We start from the raw sequence: 18,379 nt of genomic DNA on the forward strand, positions 1-18,379 counted from the left end.
AAGATCTGCCTTTCTATGATCAATGCCAAACCTTTGAACTGTATAGTTAGTGTGATTTATCTGTCAGCTTTCCCATCTGTTTGTATCTAACTCTGGATCATGAGGAGGCTGACGTCTTTCCCAGCTGTCACCCAGCAAAAGAGGGCTACACCCTGGACCTGTCACCAGTGGACTGCAGGGCCGACACATATATAGACCAGCAGAAAAGAGGTCTCCTTACTTGAATGAATGAAGACTGAAAGGCTCTAAAAACTGTTAAATGTGCCCTCAAAGGTTGAGAGTGTGCATGCAAGCCTACTCAAACAGCTTCCCTGGTGGTCAACAACACCTCTGTGAGGAAAGATAGCAATACAATGCCGATGTTCAAACCACAATACTGATACCTTGGGGCGAAAAAGTACAAAAGCAAAAAAACAAAAAAACTATTTGGCAGCCATTTTTTTTCTTTTACAAATGTAACATTTATTACAGAGAATATCAAAGTTGCTTATGAAAACTTCATGTTAAATTACATGACGTGTGCTATACACGACACAACATTTCAATTTACAGCAAAAATCAGTCAACTATTCAATCATGTGAATGGCACAAAAAAAAGAAAGTATAACTATTTTGATCAGTGATTGCTTAAATAATTTTTATATTGCTGTAAAATTCATTAGCTCTTTGCACTTGGCTAGGTCTCCTGTGAAACTGATTTTGATCCAAGTGGAACTTCCTGATAAAAGAAATGAAAATTCAAAAAATCCAAATGTAACCAGCAGAAAACTGTTGTGACAAAAGAGATAAATGTCAGCTGCAGATCTGTAAACGTCATCATCTTTGTTTAGTCAACAAGGCTGATAACGCTCATACGCTGATACAACAGTACAGGTTAATCCAGCTTACCAAATAACTTAAACACTGTTTAAGTCATTGAATAGATTTTTTTTTATGAGACGGCAAAAGCTGGCGTTGATTGTGATATTGCTTGAATGAATATTATAACACATGCATAATTTCTAAGCAGCAGGACAACTGCTGTCATAATTTACCAAAAATAAAGTATCAAAAAGTCCATGACACCCTCCATCCTCAGTCTTCATCACTTCTTTGAGTTTGTGGTGCTGTTTTTAGAAGACAGAAAGTCCCGTTAATACAGTAGCAGTTATTCTAAGATCTGTGGATATTTATGTTGATTTCAAATGTGATGCTGCTGCACTCACCTGTGGTCTGAAGGAATTTCCAGTCTGCCTGCAGCCTGTGTCTCAGCTTCTCTATGGCCTCCGTGTCTTCTGTTAGCGGGGCTTGAAGTTGCTTCAGAGAGGCGGCTGGGTTACCGAGGAGGGAGGATGCTGTGAGTCCGATAAGCGCCTTCTCCTCCTCCTGAAATTAAGAAGTAAATGAATTAATACTGAACACTAAGTATGCAAACATGCTGCCAACTCCTCTTAAAATGCTTCTTAAGGTTTCACAATATAGCAAAATTAGAGGACATCTACTGTCTTCTTCTTTCAGCTGCTCCCTTTAGGGGTTGTCAGAGTAGATCGTCTGCCTCCATATCACCCTATCCCTATCATCCTCTTTTGTCACACCAACACTTTGTATATCCTCCACTACCTTCATCAAAGACTCCTTCACTACATCCATCCAACCATATATCTCCAGAGCTCCTGCCTGGCAGCTCTACATTGTTGAAGACATCTAGTGTGCCTTTATGAAATCTTCCCCAGCACTCTTACCTGTAGTACCACCAGTGTATGTCCAAGTGCAAAGCTCTGCAGTAGGCCAATTAGTTGTTGCCACAAACTGTCACTGACTCCACTATCTGGCATTCGAACCAACACAACAAGACCGGGGTCGTATTCATACCCAAGGGGCAGGAGGAGGCCAAACACAGCCTGTGTGAACCCTGACGTGTCACTGCAGCCCTGTGGGTGAACAAACAAATGCATTTAAACACATTTAAAAAACAAAAGCAAAAAAAAAAAAAAAAAACCTACTCAAATTGTCTATGCAGAAAAATACATCTCAGTCGCCTTTAAGAGCTGTATCATAAAGGTTTCTGTCCAGAAATCCTTAGCAACTGTGTAATAATTCAGAAACTCTGAATATTTAATGATGCAGTTTTAAAGGAAAGGGGGCTAATGCTGACTAGCGAGATGTGTGAGTGTATATTTCTGGCAAATATTAAATGTGATTACAAAGCAAGGAGCAGTACCTTCTTCAGACACACACGAATGTAATATTTGCAGCTCTGTTCCTCAGTCTGTGCACTGCCCATCTGCACCACAAGTGTTTCCCTGAAAACAGAAAGACTTTTTCAGCATGCTGTCCTCGCCGTTATGGACAAATAGTGTGTTTTATTGCATCAATTGTGCCTTAGAGTTTGGTTTTACTAAGACTAAAACAGAGAGCATAAATGATACTCGCCTGTCTTCTGTAATATGGCTTGGGACATTCCCGTCACCCACACAGACGACCAAAACGCTGCATATATAAAGACAAGTTTTAACAAAGCAGATTGCAATCTTGCTAATAAAACTTCAATATACAAGCGCACTCCAGCGGTATATTTAGTAGGCTATATTTATCATGTTAACTTGCACCTCTGTAGTTGTGCCATAGTTGTGCTTTGCAAGTATCTTCACTTCCAAGTGATATTTTTTTACTAATTTTGCAGTTACGTCCTAAAATCTGTCTGTATAAATAAAATGACTTCACTTGTTCACAACACGAGAAAGATAATGATATTTTATTTAGATTATTTCACTAAAAAGTACATAAAAATATTAGTTCCAAATAACTCCCAGATATGCATGGATTTAGGTTAAGTGGTGATTCTAAATTTGCTGTAGGTGCAAATCTGAGCTACAATAGTTTAGACTGCATTTCCTTTGCAAAGTGACCAAGCATATTCTGTGTATGTGTGTGTTTCCTGTAAGAATATTTCTAATCATTTTTAATCTCTAGCTGATATTTAAAAAGAGCAGAAGGTGTAAGATTTGATTAAGTCGAGGTTGTTATACCGGTTGCTGAGAACAGTTGTAACGTGCTGGACAATGCTTGTCATCGCCTTGGTAACGTCAGGGACCAGTGCAAGGCCACTGCAGATCTGAGAGCCGGGAATTAAAATTATATCATGTAGGCAGCTCAGCAAAGCACAAACTGTATTTACAAGACATGATATCATAATAGCACTCACATAAAAGAAACAAACAACATTATGGCTTTACCTCATTCTTCTCCATTTTCTCTGTCAGGGCTATAAGAGTGGAGAGGGTTATAAAAGCAGTACTGTCATCTGCGTCTCTGAGGAAACTCTCCCTTGTTTTAGAGAAAAAAAAGATTTCAAACCCAGTTACGGTGAAAACCATGAACTGAAATGAGCCACAACAACCCACTTATCCATACCTTAACTTGCTGGCTAAGAGTGGGTCAAGATCCTCTGAGAAGCTGAAGCATTCGCATCCCTCCGGGCAAGCCACGTCATCAGGGAGCACTAAAGCAGCACATACTGGAGGAGTGACGCGTTTTGGAGGTTCAGGCCACACCTTTTCCTCCGCGTCCTTTTCTTCTTCTTCTCCCTTCTCTGTCGTTTCTTCTCCTTCTCCTAATTTAATCTGTCTGGTGCTGATGGTGGAGGCGGGCAGATCAGCTGAAGAAGGGAGTAACTGTTTTGAGACCATGTCTTTTATAGTGATGAGAAGTTCAAACGGACGTAAACGTGAAATACAGCTAGCAAACCCTCAGCTAAGTGATGCTACATCACTCAGTTTGACTGAGGATGGAAACAAGTTAGAAAGAAATGAGGTTATCAGACTCCTGCAGCCTCAGGTCCCTTAAAGGCTCTGCTAAAGGCTCTGTTATGGTTACCTGCGTGTTTGAGGCACGACCAGTAGGCCTTATGAGCTGATCGGACACACTGAAGAGATTCAAGTGCACTGAAAAAGAAGAATTAAATTGCTGCAGTTATAAAACACACAAACTTTGAGACACAAATTTGACTGATTGTGATGCACACCTTATACAGGGACTTTTGAGGCTTGCAGGTCTCGGCACAGGATCTCCAAGCAATGTCTGGACTGTCTGACACACAGATTGGACGAGGGAAGTCAAGTTGTATCCCCCCTGGAAAACACAAAAACACAAGTTCCCAGACAACAGAACATTAACAGGCTGTTTTCTTGTTTCCATGTTTTAGCTGTATAGGCTGGGCGGCCTGACCTCCAGCACAGCACACAGTTTTCCTCCTGCTAGGTTCATCAGCAGGTGAGTCAGATGGGCAAAGACATCTGGAGTGGCACACATCTCACCCTAAATGTAAGTATAACAGTAAGCGAGTGGATGCAGAGGTTTATAGTGCATGCATGTAATTAGATAATGACATTAATAAATATGTCATACCTCTGGGTCACCGATGGCTGAGTCAAATCCCGCACACACCAAGACTAAGTCTGGGCAAAACTATCAAAAACAGTTGTATGCTTGAACCAAACATTTTATAGATCACCTGCCTTTAGGTAGGAAAAAGGTAATTTTTGGAATGGCTCACCTCATATGCAACTGGCAGAAGAACGTGACAGAAGACTGACAGATAGTCACCATTTTCCATGCCCACCTGAAATATCATGATGAGGTCTTTTCAGTAAAAGAATAAAACACACATACAGCTTGTACACACACAATCAGGAAAGCAAATAGCATGCATGTACACACTACCACAAACATAACCTCACTGGTGGTGGCATTATGTGACACTGTGAACTAGGCTTAAGCTAAAGCAAGAAGCAAATAGAAAAAACCCCCATAATGAAACCATAAGTGTGCAGTATTTCTGACCTTGTTCCATGGTACATTTATATTGAATCCTGCCCCTTTCTCTTTGCCAACAATGTCGTAGTCAGAATCTCTCAGATGAGGCCAGGATTTCTGATGCTCATAGCGGTGCCAAGAGAAGTAGAGCACGCTGTGAAAAGGAAAACAACAAACACAGTGAGCAGAATTTGAAACGCAAGCAGACAACATCTGCTTCTCCTTTATCAAAGACTCACCTGGGATCATCCTCAAAGCAATACTGCACCCCCTGACCGTGATGTATATCCCAGTCAACTATCAACACCCTGAAGACAAAATCTGAGGTGAATACATACAGCTGTGGATTTGTGGATCGTTAAAATCCTTAATGATTACCAGAATAAGCATAAAGACTAAAAGTCACATTACCTTTGGACTCCATATTTCTGCTTAGCATATTGAGCCGCTATAGCCACATTGTTGAACACACAGAATCCATTAGCAGCACTGCGCATACTGTGGTGTCCTGGTGGTCTATTAATAATAAAAAAGAAGCAGTTATGTAAAAAAAATAAGATTTTACACTTGTTGTTGCCCACTTTGCCCATTAACTACTAAAAAGTTAATCACTAACAAACTAGTAAAAATATGAATGTAAATGTAAAGACTTAATATTTACATTCCTATTAACTCATCAATAATGGACAAAACAAAGGCACTAATACTGAACAAGCCATGAGTGCATATCAGAACTGCTGTATCTCAGCCTCACCTGACTAAAGCCATGCCATTCCTCACCTTCCCTGTCATAACACTGTCTACCAGCTGCAGTGCAGCACCAGCAGCAAGCTTGGCACAGTGGTAGATGTTCTAGGATGGTAAATGACATACAGAAGAGGATGTCAGATACAGATTTTCTGTTCCTGTTAAGCGGCTGTTAAGCGGGAGACTTACTGGGTGGAAGTAGACATCACCATACTGACGAGTGAACTCCATAAGGTCCTCCAGACTCATGTAAGGAGTCTTCTTCACCGCCTCCAGGTATTCCTCACTGTTGAGAGGAGCAAAGTAAACACAGCTCAGTGAACTGAAACAAATATCTAAACTATATCATACCTTCATGACAGGAGTTAGATAAGATGACCTGTGAGCCAGAAGAATTTCTGCGTCCGTGGCCTCACGGACAGGTACGGAGACGCAGCGATCAGCCAGGCCAGTCCTGACCAAAGTCTCATGACTCACAGTCAGACGCTCAGGCACCTCAATCTTACAAACTGGACTGCAGGAAAACATTACACACTTAATGAATATTTGTTAATTAGAAAATAAACATGACACTGATCCATTTTACTATTCTATTTCTTTCAGCTCTTATATAAAAACAAGAAATATATAAAAGACACAGTGAGACATGCCAAATGAACTCTGTAGAAGTTAGATATGGAAAACAGCATTTTGCTAAATATGACTTTGTAAAGGAGATAACCAAAGCAACAGACTGTGCAGGAGAGAGGTGAATAAGAGAGTGCACACAGGTGGAGAGGGTGCAGATGAATGTCAGGGGTGATTTGTGGCAAAAGAATTGCAGCAAGAGTGAAAGGGAAGGTTTACAAGATGGTAGTGAGACCTGCCTTTGATGATGACAGAGCTGAAGCTGTTAATTCAGATGTTCATAGATGTAGTGAAGGAGGACATGTAAAGGGTTGGTATATCAGAGGAGGATGCTAGGATAGGGTGAAATTGAGGGAGATGTGGCGACCCCTAAAGAGAGCAGCCAAAAACAAAGAGAATAAACCCAGCAACATGGCACGGTTCAGACAAAGACATTTATTTCAGCAGTAGAACTGCAAATAGACAAAAGCTGGCGGTCAAAGCTCGTTGTCTTTCCAAAATAAAAGCATGAGTCTTAAACTTTAGAGTATTTTCGGCACATTTTGGCATCTAAGAGTCACAAACATAATAAATATCACAATTGCATTTACTCATTTTTTAACTGCGAAAGTTAAACCATACGTAGACCTCAATTAGTCCAAAAGAAAACAAAAACTATTTCGCAACGTTTTTAAACAGGTGGTGTAGCAGCTATAGCGGGCCGGGTGGGTGTACACTGAAAATCCCCGACCTGACTAAACGTGACCGAACAAAGTGCAACCGTAATAACCAAAACGGGTGTCTTCTCTAACTAACCGTGCCAGCAACAAGGAACAACTTAGGTTCCCATGACTTCTGACAGATCGCACATTTTAGCCAGTGTTTAGTAATGGGAGAAAACTAATAACTTATTTGATGAAGTTACCCGTTCAGTGAAATTACAGTATGAAATATTTACTCCTTGATATACTTTAGGCATGTTAAGCTACAGACATTTGCAGAAAAGACATTTGAAGATTTTTCTTTTTAGCCACGTAAGCTTTATAAACGTAAACATGGATTTACTACTCACTCAACCCAGAGCAGTTTGTACTTGGTCATCTCGTCATCATAAATCAGCGCTGTTCCCATCTTCGTTATTCCTCGGGTAAGAATAGGTAAGTAACTGCGACCCTCACTATGAGAGTAGCGACGTTTCTGCAGACAGTTTCCAAAAGGACACGAAGTAAGTTTAAAATGAACCGCCGACTAATTAATTTTGATCCAACATTGGCAGATTTTTATGCAACATATAAACGAATACCAGTATAATACCAAAATTCAGTGACTGTACAAAACTGTTTACAGTTATTCATCGACGCATATGATCTTCTATGAGTTTTATGTTGGTTTTCACACAGTTCACTAGCGCAGCAGCGCCACCTGCTGGGCGGGGTTCGATACTCGTCGTTCATTATCTGTCCCACTGATACCCAAAGTGACAGAATCACCGGATAGTATCAGTGCTGGGGTATCTTGGGTCATTTACAAGAAATTCATTAAATTTGAACTAAAGTCAGATTCTTAATTTCTTAGTTTGGGCATGGTTGATTAGTCTTATTTGGATACAAACCACAAAGGCAGAACTTTATCCTTAACTTTAACTCATTGTTAAACATACAATATATGAAAAAATAAATACAAATTAACAATATTATTAGTACTGTATCCTGTATATCCTTGGACCTATATTATCTTTTTACTATTGAAGATCTACCTCACTGCACTTACACTTTATATTTTTGTGTTGATTTTTTTTTAAGGTACATGGAGGTTCAAACTTCCTGTGGCTTCCTTAGTATTTAAATCAGTTATTCATGACATGTCTTGTTTGAGCTGTATGACTGTTTTGGAGACTGCTGTTTGAGGTGTTAAATGATGTCCCATTGTACTGCTACTGATACAAATGGAGGGGCCAGAGTATTCGAAACACTTTAGAGAAGCGAATGTAACAACAGCACTGAAGAGGTAAGCTCTAAAATTTGAAGTAGCTTCATAAAAAAGTGAACATTATACCTGTGTGAAAAGTGTGCCTCCTGGTAGGACGCTGTACTTGCCCATTTAAAGTCAGTGTTCTTCATAAAGGGATTATAAATCTTTTATTTTTTTCAAAGGAAACTGAAAGAAATCTCCGTCCCGGGTCATCCGTGGATCGGGTTTCCTCCGAGGCGTGGGCACCTATAAGCAGAGTTTTGTCTTTACCCTATAAGATTCAAAATTATTCAAAGTAACACTCAGGTATGCCGTTCAGCAGGTTAGTTACGACGTCGGGAGTAGCTTGGGAGAACAAGGAAACACAGACTGCTTCAGGTTGCCTTCCCAAACCAACTCAAAGGTTTATTCATCATACAACAGTTTATATAGAGGAAAAAGGTTCGTGTGTCAGCAGATTCTCAGTTCAAACCGGTACAGACCAAATAAGGAAGCGTCTTCCTGCCCTCTGAGCAAAGAAGTATCCTTTGTATAGTTTATCAGTTCAGCTACAATTTATGATTATCCCAGCGAAATACACTCCTAGACATAGAATACAGAGTTCTTTCATTAGTGAATTCTGAAACAAACCACCTGGCCTTTAACAAGCCTTTTTCTAAGAGATAAAGAAGGGAGGATGGGAGTAAGGAAGTGATCTCTGTGGTATTTTCGACCTTGAGGTACCATCCTGTGATTCTTACACATTAATTCTTGGGTCACAGAGAAAGAGAAAAACAACTAGTAAATGGGCCTTATTGAGTAACAGTTTTCCTGTATAATATCACTATAAAACAATATCCTGTAAATGCTACCATGGTATCAAAATATCACAACAGAAACTTTGCAACAAATGAAAAAAAAATTCTTTACATTACTTCCTGACATCATTTTAATAATGAATAATAAAAACAGTTTAACAAAAATCAACAAATAATTCAAGATATACAGGAGTGCAAAATATGGAAACAGTTCATGTTACATGAGAAGATTTGATTTGACCGGAGAGGATGTTTTGCATGGAATCTTAATGGAATGGGTGGAATTTTTCCTGTGTGAAACAAAGCATCAGAAACCAGAATATATATTGCATGCCTTCTTCTGATGATAATATTTATTTTGAAAATACTGACATACGTACACAATGTCATGCATTCCATTTTATTTTCACTGTTCATTACATAGGGTTAGCGTTACTTAATTGTCAGAAAACATTGCACCCTGATATCTTGACTTCTTGAGTTCTTCAGGTGTGGCAACACCCATCTCCCTAACTCCCCCCTCCTGTTCCTCCTCTGTCCTGTCTGCTGTTTCTTCCTGTGTCCTCATGGGAAAAGCTGAGCTCTGCTCCCCTTTCTCTTCAACTCCTTCAGCTTCGTGCTCTTCCTTTCCCTTTGCTCCTTTTCTTTTCATCCTGCACAACACGAGGAAAGCTCCTTTGCATCTCTTCCTAAATGATGGGTCACAGGCAGCGTAGAGGAGAGGGTTCAGGCAGGAGTTGAGGTAGGCTAAACAGGTGACATATGGATGAGCAGCCAATAATATCTGATCTAAAGAGCAGGAGTATGGGACAAATCCAAACTCAAGCAGCAGGGACACAGTTTTATTGACATGGAGAGGCAGCCAGCACAGGAAGAATGCCATCACTAACGTGACAATGACCCTGAGGAGTCTGCGCTGCCGTCTACGGTCAGGACGAGGGCCCCGTCCGAAATGTCTGCTGAGTAGTTGGACCAATGAGCAGTAGCAGACCAATAAGATGACAAAAGGAAGCAGGAAGCCAATAAGAGTTGATTTAATACTTAATGCAGCAGCCCACCACATCTCTGTCCTGTTTTTTTCTTCCTCCTCCAGCTCTGCTCCAGTCAGCATGGAGTAATCCATCTGGCAAGAAAGGAAGACAGACCTGGAATCAGCGGGTTCCAGCTGCCAGTCATCCTCATATTCAGGGTCAAGCTCCACCTCCCGGACAGAGCGCAGCAGCAAACCGGGAAGTGCCAGTATTCCCGCCAGCACCCACATCCCTCCAAGTATCCACAAAGCCTTGCTGGGGCAGCTCCTTGGTGCATGGTGGCTGGAGTGCCGGTGCCTAGTCAGAACCCAGTAGCGCTCCACACTTAGCATGCTCAGGCTGAACACGCTGGCATACATGTTCAGAGCTGTGAGGAAGCTGCTAATCTGGCAGAGAGGTTGCCCAAAAGGCCAGTGGTAGCCCATCGCTGTGTAGACGGCCCAAAGAGGAAGAGTCACAAGGAAACAAAGGTCAGCTAAAGCTAAACTGGCAATCAGAGAGTCAGTCAGCGAGCAAGAGGGACGGGAGATGGAGGGAGAGCAAGAGGATGAGGTGGAGGAATGGGAGGATGTTCTGTAGCTTTGCCTGGAGGAAAATCCACAGTTTGAACTTTGAAATTTGCCAGTGTTGTTAATGTGCTGCTGACTGCTTCTAAAAATGTTGCTGCAGCAGAACTGGCCATCTTCTGCTGGCTTTCGGTCCCTTCTCCTCCTCCCCTTCACTCGGTCCAGGTAGGCCCAAAGCACCAGGCTGTTGCCAGGACAACCAACCAGAAATGCTAGCAGGTAGACAGATGGGATGATGAAAAACGAGGGAGACCAGTCACTGTAGTCACAGAGAGGGGGGTTGGTAGGAGCAGGGGAGGCGAGATAAGCTGGTTCTGACATCACTCTGTATATACTTGGTTTTTTATCGAAAAGGTTTTGGCATTAAAATCCACTGGAGTTTTGAAATACTGTAGCCAAAACAGCATAATATCTAGATGTGAAGAGACAAGATTCCTGCACTGGAGGAATGGTTTTAGGTGAAGAGGTCCAAATTCCAGGAGTGGATAAGCCTCCAGTTCACATCTGTTGATTTTGATGGTCTGGAAATTCAGTGAAAGATACAAATAGATTTTAAAAACTTTAGCTACACTCATTTTTGGGATTATGTAAATTTATGTTTTTTCCATGCTCATGCTTCTCCCGAAAATATATTAAGGATCATGAGGACCTCACTTTTTTCTATACAGCAATTTAAACACTTAGACAAACAATTTTAGGCAATTTTAACATAATTTAAAACTCATACAAGACAACAAACAGAATCAAGACTGCAACAGTGCACACTAAAACCTTAAGTAAGGAATTTCTAGGACCATGAGCACTTTCACTGTGATGACAAAACATGATTTAACTGAGTAAACATTTATAGCTTTCTGCTTTCACGTTCAATTCTGAAAGTGAATTCTGAAAATCTGCATAAAGCTCTCTCCAACTGGCGTGTTTTATAAATACATTTTTTATCTTGACTATGTGAAATAAGAGAGGATTTTGATGAAGACGCTTACCTTATACTTGCTTTATTACCTTGGATAAAACCAATTCACAGGTGCTTACAACCATGGTACGATAGTTGTTTAAAATGGAGCACTGTAACAAAAAATAATTTCCCCCAGGGATCAATAAAGTATTCTGATTCTGATTCTGATTCTGATTGTTATACAGAAATCAGCATCATCCCATCTTCTCCTGCTGAACTTCCAGTCTGGGTTTTCTTCTGTCTCTCTCTCTATCTCAGCTTCTGTAACAACTGAAGAAGGTGAGTGTTTTTCTTAAGTCTAAATATACACCAGTGTCGCCTAAACACACACACAAGTAAACTAAAACCCAGAACCCTCCTTTCTCCCATTCTCCAAACTAGACCACCCCAGCAGAAAGTAACAAGACCTGCAAGCATCAACCCCCCCAACACAAACATACTCACCTCCCAAGAGACACAATAACTCCACTCATCCTTCCCCCCACAAACTCGAGATACACAAACAGAGTCCTCCGTCTCCTATACTGCTCGTATTCTCCATGCAAAGACACAAACAGATCCAAATGCACCTATAGTACACAAATACGTGCAAACACAAGCACCCTCTTTGTTGTCGGGGGTCTCACATTTGCTCTCAGTGGTCAAATGCGGCTACCCACACTGAGAGCAAATAACAGCCCTCACATTCATAGTCAGACTACAATATCAGAATAGAGGCAGCCTTCATGAATACAATGAAAAGGCCTTCAAGCCATTGATCCCTACCCAGTGTAAACTGGGACAGAAATAAGAATTTCCATGTGAAAGTACATCCAAACCCACAGCTGTGTTGTCTCATGTCTTATGGAAGCTGCTAAAAAGTCCATTAAAATCATGCTCAGCATGGATTCTGAGATCCTTTCTCAATTTCAGCTGTACAAACAGCATTATCAGTTATATTCAAAGGAGTAAGACACTTTGATCGAAGTAACAAAGTCAGTTTAGTCCAAGAAATGTATTCGTTTTATGGACTTATTTATCTTCATTCTGCTCATCCTTAAAGTGCATTTTCTCTTTTGGACTTTCTTCCTAATAATGAATATGGTAAACAATGACTCACACTGTTAGTTGTTATGCTTACGAAATGCAATAATAAATGATTAGGACTTAATAATAAAATCATTCCAATTTATAAGATGATAAAAGACTATCTTTAAGAGGTAGTTGGAAATGTCCTGTCTAAACCTACATATTGTAAGGAGGGAGGGATAATGACGAATGGGGTCAGCGTGGAATTACAGTGTAAATAGTGAAGATGTTAGGATAATAAACAGGAAGTGCGTGTTTCCACAGAGGTCATTCTGCCACTAACCTGTAGCTATGGGAACAGATGTTTCTAAAAAAAAAACAAAAAAACATTCCAGTCAGTCTTTTCTCTTATAACACACACACACACACAAGCACACACATGCACACAGACACAAGCAAACACACACACATGCACACAAAACTTTACTGCTGAGAAGAAAGGAAAGGCAGAGTAAATACAAGTAAAAAGAAAAGAAAACTGTAGGCTGTTGTGTGCTGATCTCAGAGGTCAGTTTGCATCTGTTTTCAGATTTTATTCAGTCTACCTACTTGTATTTTTGCTAAAATGTCAGTATAATTCTTGTATTTTATCATGCCCCTCAATGCAATACAGCATAAAAAATAAAACTAATAACTGAAATATGTTGTATTGTCATCAAGCTGTCCAGCAGTATATAAACACAATCATCTTCAGCTGCAAAATTAAAGCAATAAAGACTCTAATTAATCAATAATATAACAATTATGACCCCACATAAAGAGTATTATTAGATATTGATGATAAAAATGTTTTTTTTTACTTTAGTAGGATTAAGTAGAATTTTACCCAGATACAGAGTGTAAATACTTGTTTTTCCATTTTTTCACTGTTTTTTTTTTTTTTACAACAGTTACTCATTAGTCTACAAAAGGCGTGTAAGTGTGCAATAAAGTGCAATGCCACTTTTCACATTTCACCTAAATTCATGCATAGAGCTGCATATGAGCCTGAATTTCAGACCACTGTCATCAATTTCTTAAAACTATATTTCTCCTTTTATTTCATAGAGAATCCTTGTAAATCTAACCATATGTTTAGGATGCCTACAAGTCTTCCACTTGAAAAATGTTCTTTCGGCTTTGCTGTGCCTGTTAATTGGTACCTTTTTAAACATGGTAGTGGATCGTTTGCCTGCTGAAAGGAGAACAAGATAAGGATTTGCATAATATGCCTGATATGGAAAGAGCCACAAGACAGGCAAAAAGCACACAGCGGTAGAGTCTTTCATGGGGATTAAATGCACTGTGGAGAAATAGATGTTTCATCATGTCTGTCTACAGAACAGATCAAGCTTTCATCTGTCTTCTGATTGTCGTGATGGTAGGAGGCGAGGTGCAGGAAAGCCTTTCATCCGAGTGTAAGCAATTTTTGTATATGGGGACGCTGCTTCGAGGGCTTCAAGAGCAGTCGTTTAAAAAGATTTGCCAGTTCTATGGGGGTAAGCCACGATTTGTAACCCTCTACGACACCTTCAACCACATCCCTATTTATTCTGCCTACACCTTCAAGCGCTCAGACGGCTCCAAGAAAGTGGACGTGCCTTGGATGTATGAGCCGCAGGTAGGCAGGGTTGCTAGCTTTGCTGTCTGAGCCTTCAAATGTGTTCTGACCATCTGCCAAAAAATGGTGGTGTTTCTGTATTTTGTTTCTGTGTGTGTCTGTGTGTGTGTGTCTAATATTTGCTGATATTCTCATGCACTGGTAAATAGGCTGTAGTCAACAGAACAGGGTTATATATAAAATAATGACCTGTATTGCAAGTCTCTTTATGCCCGTTGTACAATATAATCAATCCAATGCCATTTTTTTCTCTCAATATGACGTGATATCATTCATGACAAATATGTTGAGATACAGATATGTATGAGAGCTTATGGACGAATAGTAATTCACCACAGTTTAAATACAACTAATCATTTCACTTTTTGCCACTAGGTGCTTGTCACAAAGTTTGAAAATTGAAACTCCAGTTTTATCAATAAATGCACTACTACCACTGCTGTGAGGTTACCAGAAGGTCAAAAGTTCTTTTTTATCAAGTAAAATGCTGTTGCTGCAAAAAATTACAACCTGAATGTTCTGTTTTTGCTAATTCACTGTGATCAGTGCAAATGTATAGGTTATGTATGTTAAAATATATTAAAATAAACATAGTTGAACTAACACTTTTTACTAGCAGCATCTCAGCCTTTTAATAATCTTTTTGTAAATGATCAGTGAAGCCCATTTTCAGAATGCACACCCTTTAAATAAAATGAAGATGACACATTTAGTGTTGTTGCTGGTAATAAATAATATAAATATATAAGAAATCTAAATATCCTGTTTATTTTACAATTTTAACATGACCATGTTAATAGCTCTCCTCAGTGTCCGGCCCCAGAGACATGCAGCAGCTGCCTTCAGAAAATGTGCATGGGAGTTTTGAGGATGCTCAGGCTGTGCTTGAGGACTACTCCGACACTGTGATCTACGAACGCGGTCAGCTCAATCCAGACGAGCACCAGGCCGACCCTGACGACAAAGCAGCCACCTACACGTTGACAAATGTGGTTCCTCAGGCTCGTGAGTTCAACATTGGTCCATGGAAACAACACGAGAACACTATCCGCAGGAGGCTCAACAACTACTGCAGGGGCACCGCCTATGTGGTCACCGGGGTCACCACGTCAGGCCACACAATCCGCCGTCACAACATCAACCGTGTGGGCATCCCTACCTACCTGTGGTCAGCCTACTGTTGCCCTGATTATGACCACAATGCTCCGTACTCCGAGCGCTCCAAGTTCCCTGCGTTTGCATCTCGTGGGCTCAACGACAGAGAAAATAATAAAGTTATAGAGATGACGGTGCAGCAGCTGGAGGATTTCCTGAAGAGAGTAACTTATGTTGACAGCTCTTTCCAGATATTCTATGACAACTGCCTGCCTCCTAATGGTGCACCACATTTGTCTTAAAAAATTAATTACATTTCCATTAGTGTGTAAAACAATCAAAATGTTTGTTCATCTTCACATTATCTCTGGCAAACCCATGCTCCTTATAAATTAAAACTACACCTGCCTCTGTAGGCCTTTTGTTCAGGACAGAGATTAGACCAGCTGTTTTACATTTTCTCGTACACCTTAACTACAGCAGTTCTCTGCACCTCAGTTTGCACTAGTTCTACAGCCTTAGAAGAGCATTTCTAGATTTTGGGAAAAGTACTCGCTGCTAATTGCTCTGACATTTGGATTTCAAACTGTACCATTAAATGTGAACTACACACAAAAGAAACAACATTATGGCCATTTAATTAGAATATAAAAATAAAATCCTCTTTCTGTCTGCTACTCTATTTTTTTGTGACTGTCTATTCATTTTATTCAGCGTCTGGTCTCTTTACTCGTTTTTTCACACAGGAGGTCACACATGATACAGTATTATAACATAAAACAGACAAGCCGATATTAACTCCATGAATTATATCAGTGAATGAGACTGAATGAATGATATTTCGGGCAGATCCTGGCAGTTGGCATATGACAGCAGGTGGTCATCTCAACTGTGGATGCTGTGACCAGCAGCAGATTGATAAAGAGCCCATATGAGTCAAAGAATAACTTGCTGATGTGACCAGAAGAGGGAGACCCTATCAGTGTGATCTCAAGCTTCACTATTTTCACTTTTGGGGGAGTGAAAAGAGAGAAACAAGGTCATGTTCAGCTGTGTCTGTTACTTTACAGTAATGTCCACATTTGTCCAATCCATTCTGAACCCTGAAAATTTATGAAACTATATACATAAAAATGACTGTAATCCATAATAAATTAATTAAACAGACATGTTTTATTCTAAAATCCCTTGGATTGAAGTTGAAAGTCTGAATTTCAATCACATATTGATTGATTTAAAATAGACTGTGATGGAGCATAGAGGCAAAATGATCAAAAATCATGGCATTGTCTAAAAACGTATGGACCCAATATTATGCTGCAAATTGAATCACTTTTGCTATTCCCAAAAGGAGAATGAAACTAAGAAGAAGTAGTGTAGATAGTCTAACTAAATACAGTTGTAATGATTGTGTATTCAATTCAATTTTATTTTATTTATACAGCACCAAATCACAACAAGAGTCACTTCAAGGTGCTTTATGTTGTAAGGTAAACCCTACAATAACACATACAGAGAAGAACCCAACAATCATATGACCCCCTATGAGCAAACACTTTGGTGACAGTAAGAAGGAAAACATCCCTTTTAACAGGAAGAAACCTCCCACAGAACCAGGCTCAGGGAGGGGCAGCCATATGCCACCACCAGTTGGGGTGAAGGGAAGAAGACAGAAAAAAGACATGCTGTGGAAGTGATCTGGCGTCATAGAAAGATAGGTTTCATCTGCATAGCACTGAAAATGTATGCTATGCCTTCTGATGGAGGGAAGCATGTATAATGTAAACAGAATTGGTCCTAGCACTGAACCCTGTGGAACTCTTTTACATGAACAAAGTGGAATCTGTTGGATAGATATGATTCAAACCACTGCAGTGCAGTACCTGTAATACCTACAGCGTGCTCTAATCAGATATTATGGTCGACAGTATCGAACGCTGCACTAAGGTCTAGCAGGACAAGCACAGAGATGAGTCCACTGTCAGAGGCCATAAGAAGATCATTTGTAACCTTCACTAAAGCTGTTTCTGTGCTGTGATGAGCTCTGAAACCTGACTGAAACTCTTCAAATAAACCATTCCTCTGCAGATGATCTGTTAGCTGTGTGACAACTACTCTTTCAAGGATTTTTGATATGAAAGGAAGATTGGAGATTGGCCTATAATTAATTAAAACAGCAAAAGATGTTGTTTTTTTTTAAGTAACAGTTTAACTACAGCCAGCTTTAAGGCCTATGGCACATAGCCAATTATTAGAGATAGGTTAATCATATTTAAGATTGAAGCATTAATTCTTTGTAGGACTTCTTAGAGCAGTTTTGTGGGAATGGGGTCTAAAAGACAAGTTGATGGTTTGAAGGAAGTAATTACTGAAGTTAACTCAGAAAGATCAATTGGAGAAAAAGAGTCTAAATGAATATCAATGGTACTGAAAGTAGCTGTAAATAATGTTACATCTGTGAAATGATTTTGAGTAATTTTTTCTCCAATGGTTAAAATTTTAATTGTAAAGAAATTCATGAAGTCATTACTAGTTAGGGTTGAAGGAATTGTTGGCTCAACAGTGCTCTGAGTTTTTGTCAGCCTGGCTACAGTGCTGAAGAGAAACCTGGGGTTGTTCTTATTTTTTTCAATCAGTGATGAATAGTAAGATGTTCTGGCTTTGTGGAGGGCTTTCTTATAAAGCAGCAAATTATTTCTCCAGGCTAAATGATGATCCTCTAAATTATGTGACACACCATTTCCTCTCCAGCTTACGAGTCATCTGCTTTAGGCTACATGTTTGGGAATTATACCACGGAGTCAGGTACTTCTGATTTGAGACCTTACAGGAGCTACAGTATCCAGAGTCATATGTAGTGAGGAGGCAAAGTTATTAACAAGATAATCAACCTCTGTTGGAGTAGCGTTGCTCTGCTCTGTGTTGGTGCAGGGCCTTGAACATGATAACAGTGGGTGAATTATATTCTTAAACTTAGTTACAGCTTTCAGAAAGACATCTACTGTGATGAAGTCTACTCCCCACTGCTATTTAACACTGTTAAATGTAAAATTTTTATTCCATATGTTAAAACAAGATCTAGAGTGTGATTAAAGTGGTGGGTGGGTTCTCTTACATTTTGAGAGAAGCCAGCTGTGTCTAATAAC

At 39.9% G+C, this 18,379-nt stretch overlaps 3 protein-coding genes across 8 annotated transcripts; 1 reads left to right on the top strand and 2 right to left on the bottom strand.

The window, feature by feature from the left end:
• Nucleotides 1–442: 442 nt before the first annotated feature.
• Nucleotides 443–8,221, bottom strand: hdac10 (histone deacetylase 10). 5 transcript variants are annotated; one of them, XM_076885998.1, is made up of 21 exons: nt 8,203–8,221; nt 7,220–7,344; nt 5,921–6,055; nt 5,731–5,827; nt 5,549–5,646; nt 5,206–5,310; nt 5,034–5,102; nt 4,822–4,948; nt 4,535–4,600; nt 4,387–4,446; nt 4,207–4,296; nt 4,004–4,110; nt 3,856–3,923; nt 3,394–3,637; nt 3,216–3,306; nt 3,009–3,094; nt 2,413–2,469; nt 2,201–2,282; nt 1,722–1,910; nt 1,206–1,365; nt 443–1,106 (listed from the first exon to the last, which is right to left on the bottom strand). In XM_076885998.1, exons 2-21 carry the CDS (start codon nt 7,276–7,278, stop codon nt 1,075–1,077), a joined length of 2,022 nt encoding a protein of 673 aa, XP_076742113.1. In that variant the 5' UTR covers nt 7,279–7,344; nt 8,203–8,221; the 3' UTR covers nt 443–1,074. The 5 variants fall into 5 exon arrangements, with proteins under 5 accessions (XP_076742113.1, XP_012778066.2, XP_076742114.1 ...); XM_012922612.5 differs by lacking the exon at nt 8,203–8,221 and adding an exon at nt 7,462–7,561; XM_076885999.1 differs by lacking the exon at nt 8,203–8,221 and adding an exon at nt 7,493–7,511.
• Nucleotides 8,222–9,351: 1,130 nt separating this feature from the next.
• Nucleotides 9,352–10,833, bottom strand: aplnr2 (apelin receptor 2). Its single transcript, XM_004563859.6, has one exon. It carries the CDS (start codon nt 10,831–10,833, stop codon nt 9,352–9,354), a length of 1,482 nt encoding a protein of 493 aa, XP_004563916.3.
• Nucleotides 10,834–11,626: 793 nt separating this feature from the next.
• Nucleotides 11,627–15,915, top strand: LOC101464543 (endonuclease domain-containing 1 protein). Of its 2 annotated transcripts, XM_076886003.1 has the most exons (3): nt 11,627–11,749; nt 11,852–14,138; nt 14,939–15,915. In XM_076886003.1, the coding sequence occupies exons 2-3, from the start codon at nt 13,845–13,847 to the stop codon at nt 15,533–15,535; spliced, it is 891 nt and encodes a 296-aa protein (XP_076742118.1). In that variant the 5' UTR covers nt 11,627–11,749; nt 11,852–13,844; the 3' UTR covers nt 15,536–15,915. The 2 variants fall into 2 exon arrangements, with proteins under 2 accessions (XP_076742118.1, XP_004563863.1); XM_004563806.4 differs by having other exon boundaries at nt 11,747–14,138.
• Nucleotides 15,916–18,379: the final 2,464 nt, after the last annotated feature.

The sequence above is a fragment of the Maylandia zebra genome, linkage group LG7 (assembly GCF_041146795.1).
Source record: "Maylandia zebra isolate NMK-2024a linkage group LG7, Mzebra_GT3a, whole genome shotgun sequence".
Classification (NCBI taxonomy): domain Eukaryota; kingdom Metazoa; phylum Chordata; class Actinopteri; order Cichliformes; family Cichlidae; genus Maylandia; species Maylandia zebra.

Coding starts and splice junctions, on each gene's coding strand:
- aplnr2 (XM_004563859.6), bottom strand. CDS start 10,833: ATGTCAGAACCAGCTTATCTCGCCTCCCCTGCTCCTACCAACCCCCCT.
- hdac10 (XM_076885998.1), bottom strand. CDS start 7,278: ATGGGAACAGCGCTGATTTATGATGACGAGATGACCAAGTACAAACTG. Junction 3,638..3,855: donor GTCGTGCCTCAAACACGCAG/GTAACCATAACA, acceptor TCCCTTCTTCAG/CTGATCTGCCCGCCTCCACC. Junction 1,911..2,200: donor TTCGTGTGTGTCTGAAGAAG/GTACTGCTCCTT, acceptor GTTCACCCACAG/GGCTGCAGTGACACGTCAGG.
- LOC101464543 (XM_076886003.1), top strand. CDS start 13,845: ATGTCTGTCTACAGAACAGATCAAGCTTTCATCTGTCTTCTGATTGTC. Junction 14,139..14,938: donor CTTGGATGTATGAGCCGCAG/GTAGGCAGGGTT, acceptor CCATGTTAATAG/CTCTCCTCAGTGTCCGGCCC.